Source organism: Mercenaria mercenaria, chromosome 5, assembly GCF_021730395.1.
Source record: "Mercenaria mercenaria strain notata chromosome 5, MADL_Memer_1, whole genome shotgun sequence".
NCBI classification, from domain to species: Eukaryota; Metazoa; Mollusca; class Bivalvia; order Venerida; family Veneridae; genus Mercenaria; species Mercenaria mercenaria.
Window position 1 is genome coordinate 45,515,524 of NC_069365.1, and position 12,483 is coordinate 45,528,006.

The window sequence follows — 12,483 nt, forward strand, 5'->3', positions numbered from 1 at the left end:
CACTTGCTGGAGATCAAACACATGACATCTATCTTTCTAGTTATATGCTATATCACTGAGCTTGCTCAGAAAGCCGTTTCCAAGGTTATAAAATTATGAGTTTGCAAGTAGACCAGTCTCAAAACACTTCATTGGTATTGGTCAGTTTCAAAATTGTGCTTAGAAGCAACCAATCAAATGCTTGAGTTTTTGAACTGGTCTCCAGACTCAGTTTGATAAGTTGCCATTTTGAGAAAAAGCTTTGTACCATACTTATGTCACATTACTTACGAAAAGAAGTGTTTGAAAATGCATTATTTTAAGATCAAAAGGTCAATGATTTTGTACATTTTTACTGGGAAAAGTAAAATGTTATTTATTCATTTCTCAATTAAAATAAGGGGAAAATATGCAAACCATTATTTAGCGAAAACAAACCCAAAGTTATAAATAAGCAGTTTATGTTCTTTTGTAAAGTCAATGTTATTCATGATGTGATTTCAAAATGGCTTGCTCCTCAACGATGTTGGTTAGAGACCTAACTTAAGGGGTTCATGTGAGGAAGTAATCAAGCTAACTAACAGAAGGTCAGTGGTTCTACCCTTGTGCCCGTCAAGTGCCAGTAGTTGCACCTGGGGTTTTCCTCCACCATCAAAAGTGGGAAAAATAACCATATTACCTAATTGTGTAAATGTGACACTAAAGTCAAAAATGTAAATTAAAAAAAGGGTGTTTTTTATGCCCCCGAAGGGAGGCATATAGTTTTTGAACCATCTGTCAGTCTGTCGGTCTGTCCGCAATTTTCGTGTCCGGTCCATATCTTTGTCATCGATGGATGGATTTTCAAATAACTTGGCATGAATGTGTACCACAGTAAGACGACATGTCGCGCGCAAGACCCAGGTCTGTAGCTCAAAGGTCAAGGTCACACTTAGACGTTAAAGGTCATTTTTCATGATAGTGCATTCGTGTCCGGTCCATATCTTTGTCATCGATGGATGGATTTTCAAATAACTTGGCATGAATGTGTACCACAGTAAGACGCCGTGTCGCGCGCAAGACCCAGGTCCATAGCTCAAAGGTCAAGGTCACAATTAGACGTTAAAGGTCATATTTCATGATAGTGCATTGATGGGCGTGTCCAGTCGATATCTTTGTTATTCATGCATGGATTTTAAAATTATTGGGCATGAATGTGTACCACAGTAAGACGACGTGTCGCGCACAAGACCCAGGTCTGTAGGTCAAAGGTCCTAAACTCCTAACATCGGCCATATTACTATTCATTCAAAGTGCCATCGGGGGCATGTGTCATCCTATGGAGACAGCTCTTGTTTTAATAATGAAAACAGATCAGATAGATTTTTTTGTACAGGTGGTTCTTGTCATTTAAACCTTGAAAATATATATACATTTGTAATTTAGTAACATCCTGTTTCATTATTTGACTGATCCTTTTTGCCAAAACTTGTTTCATTTACTAAGTAGAGAACTGACTCATTTGGGCAGGTCTTTTCTGTATTTTTAGCTTTTTTGTTTTCTAGATATTTCATTTGTTTTGCCATAGATAATTCCTTGGCCACGATTGCTTGTATGTCTGTGTTGTAGCTATTGTTGTGTCTGTGGTTGTTGTTGTTGTTATTGCTTTTATATTATGTACTGTATTGATGTTGAGTGGTTGCCCAGTATGTTGTACAGTACAGTATTAAAATCTGTTACGTGTTTCTTTATATAAATCACCAGTCCATAGTTTTTACAATATGACCGGTCTTGTATTCAACACATATTTACTGAGGTCAAAAATTTAAAAATAAAATTGAAAATCAATTTCTTATGTAAGGTAATAAAACACTTAATGGAAAGCTTGCTGGTGACAGTGCACTAATGGCGCTGGGTCCTTCTGACCTTGGGCAATAGTTTTGACTATTGACTTGCAAGCTTTTTAGTAAGAGTATAGATATTACACAGCAGATAATGTTATGTATTATATAAATCACCGGTCCATATTTTTTGCAATATGACCAGTCTGTTTTCAACACATAATTATTTACTGGGTAGGTCAAAAATTTAAAAATAAAATTGAAAATTAATTTCTTATGTAATGTAATAAAACACTTAATGGAAAGCTTGATGGTCAGTGCACTAATGGCCCTGGGTCCTTCTGATCTTGGGCAATAGTTTTGACTATTGACTTGCAAGCCTTTTATTAAGTGTATAATATTAAGACAGTAGATTGGTATTGTGTTAAATGTATAGCAAATTCAAGTAATACACATATAAAAGAATATTCTTGAATGATTAATCAGCATCATGTCATGAATACTCCCTTTTGTATTATTTTACCAAATCTAAAAAGTGATTCAGTATAAAGATTTATATATTTCAAAAATATCATTTAAACTTATGAATTTATTTCCATTTTTGAAAAACAACTTCCTTATGTTTAATGTATGTTTTTATACATAATGTCTTTAGATAGATGTTTCAGAAGTTTGATTGATGCTAATAATTTTTTGCTTATCTTATCTTGTTTATCATTTGTATGTTTTAATAAATGTCTTTTTTAGATGAATAAGGTATGAAATAGGTCATTTGAAAGTGTAATTCATTTAGATTTGTTTCATTCTCTAACAGCGAGGTATTTTTATGTTTTCAGCTGAACGCAGGGCTCAGCTTTCCAGATCAAGATCTAGAACAAATATCTCAAATCTAGAGAACACTGTGACTCGAGAAATATCGTTTGACAATACTCTAACAGACTCTCCCGTAAGGCCTTCCAATAATAACGCTCCGCGGCGGAACAGTCAACAGGATGCTGATGAATCTGAAGCGGAGAAGTTGCTAGCGCGTCTACGAGCTTTGTGAAAGCTTCGAGACGAGGTGTAGACATGTGATACAAACTTACATATATGTGTGCTAATGTATAAAGTAGAAAAGGTTTTTTTGTTATAACCAAGCAATGTTTTAAAGCAACTATGTATTATACAGTAGCATGCTAAATTTGCATTTGTGTGATATGACAAAATATTTGTAAAAAGAGAGGTTTGGGATACATATAAGAGGTTATATGAAGAAAGGGTGGATGCATGATTCTTCATTATGTTGTGTAAAGGAAGAGTGGTTAAATTTAACATGTGGGTGGGGGTCAATCAGATTGACAATTTAGTCTTTACCTTATTACAGATGGAAAATTATGGGTCAACTTAAAAACTTGGGGGAAAAACAGAGGTTGGGGTGATTTCCAGCAACTTTATATTGTAAATACACTTACATATCTTAAACTTAACTGTGTTCTTTTATTCGATGTTCTTTGTAGATTCTGACTTGAAATAGGTCATAGTGTTTTGATATTTTTGATAATTCAAATTCAAAGGTCTGAAGTAAGTATTTGAGTGTTTATATATAGTTACAGTCAATCGCTATGTCTCGCTATCACTAAACTTCATAAATTACTAGAAATATAATAAAAATTGTTCTGGCAAATTTGGGCAATTTTGGCCTTGAGTAAAATTCTAGTTTTGTTGAATCTCAATTTTAGCTACAGTACAGTTATCAGTTTAGGCTTACTGAGAATATAAGAAGGTTTGAACAATAAAAACATAACATTATTTTTTTCACACAGCTGGCTGAGATTGTCCCATGTTATATTACTTATATTTTTGGGGGGTCAATACTTAATTGAGGAGTGGGAAAATGTGTGGAAGTCTTAAATAATATCCTAATGGTATGCTACTTTCGTTATATTTGTTAAAGTTCAATTAATCTTCTAAAAAGGTGCTATAATATTCTAGTTAAAATTCTAATTAATTTTTTTGTGCCCCCCTCCCAAAGATTTTGTGGGGGGAGGGGGTCACTTAGAGTTGTATTAGCATTTAATTGTTACTAATCCCTGTTCATTGTCTAATTTCGTTTGACCTGTCATCATTTCATCAAGCTTTTATTTTAACTTTATTTAAGGAAGTTTTGCATGTTCTTTACACTGCAAGTTATGGTAACACCCTTTCCAGATAATGTGGATGAAACCTACATGGCACTATTTCGTTGACTTTGTTTGGTTTTTGAATGTCTTTTACATCTTCATCTATATCTATGATGTACTGTAACAATCAATTCTGATTATGACTGGGAGGCGCTTGTCTGGGACAGACTGTTAAAAGATTGGCAAGCTCATTAGGTGCAAAGTAAAAAAGAACTACAATTGTTAAGATTAAAATTGTAGTTACAGTTGCCAGCCTCTCAGTGAATAGAATCAAACTGGGGCTAGATTGTTTGTGTAGGGGAGGACCATTCCAGGAACAAATTGTTCTTGGAAAAAAGGAGTTAGAATGGTATTGCATATGAGATTGTGGGATCAGGTAAATCAGGTTCCTTGTAGGTGTGAGATGGTTATGGTCAACTGCAACATAAGCTCTGATTTCATCAAGAAATGTATCTCTTTTTTGATAAGTACACATCTGAAAAAAGGTCATTATAAGTTGTGAGATTGGCAGAAAGCTTTTCAGGATTTCATTAGGGATGGGAAAAAGAAAGATTAACTAAAAGACAAAAATTGTCATTTCAGCCATCTTACAATTAACATTAATTATGCATTTCTATATAAACTTGTCTTTGGCATTTGTTAAGCCTGGGTCTAAATTGATGAAGCTGGTTTTGCAGACCCAGTCTAAAAATTACAGCATCTGATTGGTTGATTTTGAACTTCAATTCTAAATTGACCAATGGCAAGGCTGAATTTCTAGGCTGGTCTCCAAATTTTGTTTTGTAAACTTGGATCCTGATGTAAACATGTGCATTTAATACTTATTTTGAACACTGCTCTTGTAGTTATGTTGTATGTTTAAAAGCCTGTCTAAAAACAGAATAGAAAATTAATGGGACCAGTAATACTTGTACTGGCATACTGCTAAACAATTTTTTGAATGGATCATCATAAAGGTGCATAGTAAGAAATGCTCTTCTCTAAATTCAGTATTTTAAGGCTTATTATTTTTATGAATTGAAATATGTATATTTGCAAAAACTTTAATGAGCTTGAATTGAACAACCATGTACACATGTAGGCTGTATAATTGCTTGTTATTATCAAACTGAATATAAGCTTTTAGTTAGCATTTTATGTTAGCTGCTAGTGCATTGTTTTTTGACAAGGGTTATAGGATCCACATACTGTTTGATTTTTGTTTTGAATCCATGTGTAAAGCATTGTTTAGTCTTTTTTTCCATATATTCAGGCACTGAAGTCTTCCCGTTTAACCAGGATTGTGAAGTTTGTTTTTTTCCCCAGTAAGAAACATCAGGGTCACTGTTGTTATGTTAGTTTTATTTTAGATTTAATTTTCTTTTCAAGTTCTGTTATGAAAAAATTAGATCTGGATTTGAAAGAACATGACTGTTTTTGTGTTAAAAAAAGAGAAGTGCTAAATTATTTCATGAACTCCTTCATGATTATTTATATTTTATTGACTGGGCTTTAACCAAAAATAGGTAAAATGGAATACTTAATATATAAAACGCAACCTACATGGCCAAATGCTGAAGTTCTTTGACTGTGAATCACTTGCCACTCAATTCTGTGTGTTTGAAACTACAACCTATAACAGTGTTTTTCTGAAGTTAAACTAACAAAAATATTAATATTAAGGATTTATGCAACATAAAAAAGTTATTAGTTTGGAGTTTGTAAATAGAAGCTATGAGTTTTATACACACACATTTTATGTTGTTTTATTATATGCCTGTTTTGAAAAAAAAACCAGACGTATTATGTGATGGTGCGTGCATCTGTCCATCCGACTGTTCATGTCCAGAGCATAACACAATAATTATTCAAGGTATTGACTTTAAACTTGGCATATTGGTAGACGGCAATGAGTAATTCAAAGGTCAAGGTCACAAATGTGCTCAAAGGTCAAATTTGACTCTAATATTTCGTGCCAGCCCCCAGTTACTTTCAGTTATTTGTGCCTTAGTATTCCATCACCGCTGCCGTGCAAAAATCCCCAACCCCACCACCACCATATGCCACATTACAACCCACTCCAATACTCCGAAAAATTTTTTTTTTTTCTTCCACCTCCTCTGATCTAGAACTTTGGTGGTATATTGCCCGCCTTTTATGGAGCTCTTGTCTTATTTGCTGCTCATAATACATACCTGGCAACATATTTTGTTCTTTATTGTGTTCATTTTGTTACACTTGTTAAACTGGACCAATAGGATTAGCTGTTAGGTATGTGTTTAATTATTTAGCTTTTACATCAAATATTGCCCATTTACTTACATTTAGGTTTATTTATTCAAATAATGTAGAGTATGAATATACATATTTTGATCAAAGATAACTGGCATATTTGCTCTCATTTATTAAATAATAACAGTGTGTGTACTTGCATGCTTAATTCGAATGTTTGCTGTAAAGAAGTTAGTTCAATGAACTAATATAAGATGTCATATCTTTAACATTTGATTAATTTTGATCCCGAAATTACCTTAGAATCAGTTGAATCACATTATCTTAATGTAACATTATTTGAGCCGTGCCATGGGAAAACCAACATAGTGGGTGTGCGACCAGCATGGATCCAGACCAGCCTGCGCATCCGCGCAGTCTGGTCAGGATCCATACTGTTCGCTAACAGTTTCTCCAATTCCAATAGGCTTTAAAAGCGAACAGCATGGAGCCTGACCAGACTGCGCGGATGCGCAGGCTGGTCTGGATCCATGCTGGTCGTACACCCACTATGTTGGTTTTCCCATGGCACGGCTCATTTTAGTTATACTCGGTTTTATTTGCCTGTCACTAATTGCTGCATGCTCTGGCATTAACCCTTAACCTGCTATATTTCTATAATGGACTGGTCCATCTTTCAATTTGGACAGTACCACTTATTACTCAAAGGGGTTTTCACTGAAAATTTACTGACTGAATAGCGAACAGTGCAGACCATGATCAGACTGCACAGAATCATCTGCCGCCAGCAGGCTAAGGGTTAAGTGAACCCAGTCCAATTACATTTTTTTCTAATTGAAGCAATCTCTTTGATTCAGGTAATCCCTGGAACATTTCATTGGCTTTAAATTGGATCATCCTGGTTCTTAATGACTAAACATTTCTAATTGATTTATTCCTTACTTGAAAAAGGAATAATTGTTTTAAAACTGTTATTCCAGAAATGGAGTGATGTAATTAGACATGTATACAATGCTTTTATGTTTTTAAATGCACATTGTTATTGTTTTAACAATTTTTGTCAGCATGGTTTTGAACAATTACTAATGGTTAAGAATGCAGAAAAAATAAGCTATTTTAACATTCTACCAAATTTAAGATTAGGCCAGGCAAGAAAATACAGTAACATTCCTATAACGTAATGTTATCTTAGGGGAAATATTGTTGTAAAATGTAGTAGAAACTTTAGTATGTGTTGAACTTGGGTGAAGTAAAAATATATTTTTGCTACACTTTTTGCTACACTTTGAGAGTAATATAAAATAAGTTGCATTAAATTGTAGTTTAGTCACCTTCATTGATAAACCAGTATTTTGTTATAAAGCATTCCAATATAAATGAGTAATGTATAGGAATTTCAGGATTTTTACTCCATCCATAGTATATATTATAAAACTGTAATGGATAGCACATTTAACGGAATCTGTATTTTATGTTATATAGGAAACATTTTCAATCTAGGGCTAATTGATATTAAGCAACTAGCCTTAACATTGGGTAGAATTTGCAATTCCAACCAGAAGTAGTAAATACATATCAGGCTACTTCTTTGTAGAGGTTAATTTATATTTACTGAATTAACAGTCCCATATTTTATTATATATGTTCGGGCAAAATGTATAAATATACTACATGTATAGAATATTCATCAGTATTTTTACGTAATATCCCATTTTTGACAGAAAGTAAAAAGTCGATATAGATATAAAATAGTATAAATTATGATTTTACACAGAATTAATTATTTCACTATAATGCACAGGCTCAAATGTTATTCTGTTACAAAATGTTGTAACTGTTGCAAGGTAATATGTTTTGAAGGATACCTAGTCATAAAATGTATCACAAATTTTGTAATTAATGAGGTTACAATTTCATACTTGTATGAGAATGGTTATGTGTAGGATTTTCTACTTTATTTTGTTATGAGCAAGTTATTCACACAGTATAGTATCTAATTTTCCACCATTCTGGTAAAACCCAACCTATACTGTGTTGGTGCTCCATTAAAGCCAAAAGTCAAGAATCTTGTAAAACCTAAATCAGGAGTTCATTGAAATATGTAGACTTATCTGTAGCGATCTCTTTGATAGAATTTATTGAATGATTAATACAAATTGACAGATTTACTACACATAACACATATAAGTATTGAAATTGCCAGCCTCTCTATTCACGCTTGATTTAACAACTTTTAGGATTATTTTGCCGTTTTCTTTGTCAGCTGTACATCTTATGCTTTCACTGAGTGTCCAAGCTTCATTTCTATTATCTCAAAATCTGACACAATATTTATTTAATCTTTATTTATAAATCTCTGTGCTTCTTCTGTTTTGTTGATACTATAACATCTCACTTGCCACTTTTTCTTTCATTTTTACTTATTTCGTCATATCAGATTTAAATGGCTCCAATATTTTTTTCTTCAGAATAATTAATAGACTGAATAAAAGTGCCACAGTTTAATAAAAAACAAAAGAAATATTGAATTATGTAACAGTTATTGAGTTAAGAATTTATTTTCTCAATTTAACAAGAATTCCACTGATGTATTTGATAAAGCTAGAGTTGTTTAATTATTATATATGAGCCGTGCCATGGGAAAACCAACATAGTGGGTATGCGACCAGCATGGATCCAGACCAGCCTGCGCATCCGCGCAGTCTGGTCAGGATCCATGCTGTTCGCTAACAGTTTCTCCAATTCCAATAGGCTTTAAAAGCGAACAGCATGGAGCCTGACCAGACTGCGCGGATGCGCAGGCTGGTCTGGATCCATGCTGGTCGCATACCCACTATGTTGGTTTTCTCATGGCACGGCTCATATGTAGGTAGCATACATTGTACCTACGCTTCAAATGTCTTCAGGATAAAACCCATTTTGATAACCTGCATTGGGGCATTTACATGTTGCAAAACCATTTTTATCAGCTCATTGCATATAATCTGTTACACATATTATTGTTTTAAGTATACAAGTTTTCTGTTTTTCTTATACTATTAAACTATTAAAGCAATCATATTATGTAAAATTGAGTTCTGGTTTGGTTTCTTATTCCTGTGTCTGCCCTTGAACTAATCACAATACAGGATGAGCGTTTAGTGCTCCATGGTCAAGGCTTGAAGGCAGTTGACTCTGCTAAGTATCTTGGTGTAACTTTCACCAATACTTTGGATTGGTCCAAACACATAAGACAATGTGTCTAGCAAGGCCTCTAGAACACTGGATTTCATACTTCGTAACTTTTCCTTTGCCCCACAGGGGACAGGCATTATGGCATACAAAACTTTAGTCAGGCCCCAAATTGAGTATGCGTCCCTAGTATGGAATCCACACACCCAACAAAATGTGCAGAGGATTGAAAATGTACAACGCACTGCGGCAAGATGGGTATGTAGGAGGTGGCGTAAGACTAGTCGTGTGGGTGACATGTTGACTGAATTAGATCTGGATAGTTTAGAGCATAGAAGAGAGGTCTCAAGTCTAACCTTTTTCTATAAAATACATAATAATCTAGTCTATATTGACAAGGATAGGTACTTGACCCCGACTACAAGTAGGTCACTCAGAATCAGACACGGTACCCCTATCAATACCATAGACCTTCTCCACACACAGCCTATTTCAAGTATTCTTTCTTACCAAGGTTAATACCAGTCTGGAATGGCCTGTCTGAGTCAACTGTCTCCATTAGCACTGAACTCCTTCAAGAAGGCCATTATGTCGGTGTAATGTAGTTGATCGCGGCCGCGATCATATTGAATAGGACAAGTATTTGCACGATGGGGAAAATATTTCATGATGGACCTGTCAATTCTTTACTTATGGGTGAAACAGGTCTCATAAGCGTAAATACGACTAGCTTCTACTGATTATAAAACATACCGTACGATTTGTTGTGAATCAACTGTTGTTGTACTTTTAGTAGTTCAACCGCCACCCTTGTTTAAGAGCAACATTTAAAAAACACGTTTTTTTTTTCATCCTCAAGTAATAAGTAAGTAGACTCGCCCAGTTTAATCACAAGACGCATAATCTACATAGAGCGCTTACTTCACCCGATTTACATTCGGAACATTTTCACGCGTTTCGGGCTTTATCGTATGTTTAACATGGGATTTTTGAACCGTCCAAAGATGTTGGAAATGTTTGTCTCATTGTTTATTTTTTTTAAATAAAAATGTTACTGCTTTCATTGTCTACCACTTTTTTTCCTACCTTGTCTGAAAAAACAGTAATGAGTCTGACACTGTTCAGACAATTGTGCTCTGTTGAAATTTAACCAAACACAAGTTTACCTGCGTAAACAGAAAGCATGATATGTCACCATGCGCGGATCCAGATGGGGGGTGGGGACCGGGGGTCCGGACCCCCTCTGGAAAATCTTTAAAAAAGGAAAGAAGACAAGAAGGAAAGAAAATGTTTTTCGAAAAAGGCAACATTAGGACTGCATGTAAAGTATATGCGGCTGCTGCTACATACGACCCCGACATAATTCATATTATTTATCTAAAAGAAACTAAGAATTTTACCTTCAAGAAAGCTTGATTTTATCATTTTCGCAAATTTAACAGGTTAGTCCATAAAACTGTCCCAGAATGCAAAAAATGAAGTGCCAAATTGCAAAATTTCCAGGGCGGGTGGGGGTGGGGGCAGGGGATCGGACCCCCTCTGAGAAAATTGGCTGTGTCCGTGCATGGTCACTATACCTGTCCAGTACTGGACATTATGGTAAACGCTTCATTCCTGCACAAATGACAATTTCGCAACTTCTGTCCGGTTTGTACAAATTTCTGGCCGCGATAAACCATTTGACTTGTATAGCCTTGTACATAGTTTTAGCAGGTTGTGTCGGCTACCCTTTTTAAACATGTAATATGGCTGTCGGAGCGATTTCGGCTTCAAGATTGCTTCTTTTATATATTGTATTATATATCGTGGGCTGAGCGCGAAACTATTGTATCTTGTTCTTTATTCATGTATAGTTACAATAGTTTCGCGCTCAGCCCTTGATATGGGTAGTTGTTTTATCAACTTTTCTGACTGCTGAAATTGCCACCATCAGTCTTGATCGAAGTCATTAATGGAAGAAAGAAAGTGTTGTTACATGCTGCAGGGTCTGGGATCTCCTCAAACCGCCCGTCTGCATTTTAAGAGACAATCGATAATAACCGAACTTAGTGATACTATATGAGAAACCATTCAGTCTAAGAATGGAAGTCCCTCCTACACAATGCAGTAAAACAAGTTTTAAACCATAGAAAACTGCAATCGTTATCTCGACAAATTTGATGTACTGCCTAATTAGAGGAGCAGTGCCATTAAACCCACCTGTGTACAGCTAAGTGGGCTGTTAAATTAAAGATCTTAGACGAAACTTAATTTGACGAGAGAAATTGCATTATGACTACAAGTTTTGAAATACTGCTCGAAATGTGGGCAAATTGAAGGTTGTATATGTCGACCTAGACTTTGTATTTATGTGCAAGTCCCTCACTGACGACATCACTCTAGGAATTTCACAGCCAATTCTCCAGTATTTTACTCTCTTTTAAGCTTTTATACCAGTACTTGTCAGTCGTAAGGATATATTGTGTGGAAAAAACAACAACAACAGAATATGTAATGACACGTTGTACAACATATGCTTTGCAGTACAATACATAGAGATGCCAAAACAAAAATCGGATTGTTGTCCGGTTTCTATATGTCTTATTCCTGCCTCTTATTCATCAGAGAATTTACATAAACGGCTAGGCTGATATGTCAGTGAGCTGTACGTCTGGTTTTTGAAAAAAAGAACCTGCCCAAGCTGTCAGCTGTATTAAACAGTCAGTTGCCTTAAGCAAGCCATCGTCTTATTTCTTAAATTTATTGTCATTTTCGACAAAGTTACACCTGCATTAAGCAGCCGCAGTTTGTCACTCCCTTGGCTTGGCTGGCAGCTTACAGGACTGACAATTTGTTTAATGTTAGGAGTTGTCGACTAGAAAAACAAACTCATTTTTTGCAACATTTTCTCGCCCACCGTCCTTGATTGATAAATAAATAAAAATACGATATACATATCATTAATTCAATAGTTTAACGATCAATATCATCCTGCAGTATGTTTAAGTAATATTCATCAGTAGTATTTAAATTATATTTACGGCTGTATAATTTTTCAAATCGCATGACTAATGATAAAATTCGTATTGACTCGTGGTCGGAGCAAAAAAAAAATATTGATCTGTAGTAGTGATGCCATCATATTGTGAAGTCGTAACAACATG

The 12,483-nt window shown here is 34.9% G+C and overlaps 1 protein-coding gene across 8 annotated transcripts in view; it reads left to right on the forward strand.

Moving 5' to 3' along the window:
- Nucleotides 1-8,690, forward strand: part of LOC123557077 (protein diaphanous homolog 2-like) — an 82,263-nt gene extending 73,573 nt beyond the window's left edge. For 5 of the 8 annotated variants that reach the window (XM_053543385.1, XM_053543384.1, XM_053543386.1 and 2 more), the window contains one exon: nucleotides 2,636-8,690. In XM_053543385.1, the coding sequence (XP_053399360.1) occupies nucleotides 2,636-2,844 (209 nt within the window). In that variant the 3' untranslated portion in view covers nucleotides 2,845-8,690. The remainder of the gene's footprint in view (nucleotides 1-2,635) is intronic. The other 3 variants (XM_053543387.1, XM_053543389.1, XM_053543393.1) reach the window with 1 other exon arrangement.
- Nucleotides 8,691-12,483: the final 3,793 nt, after the last annotated feature.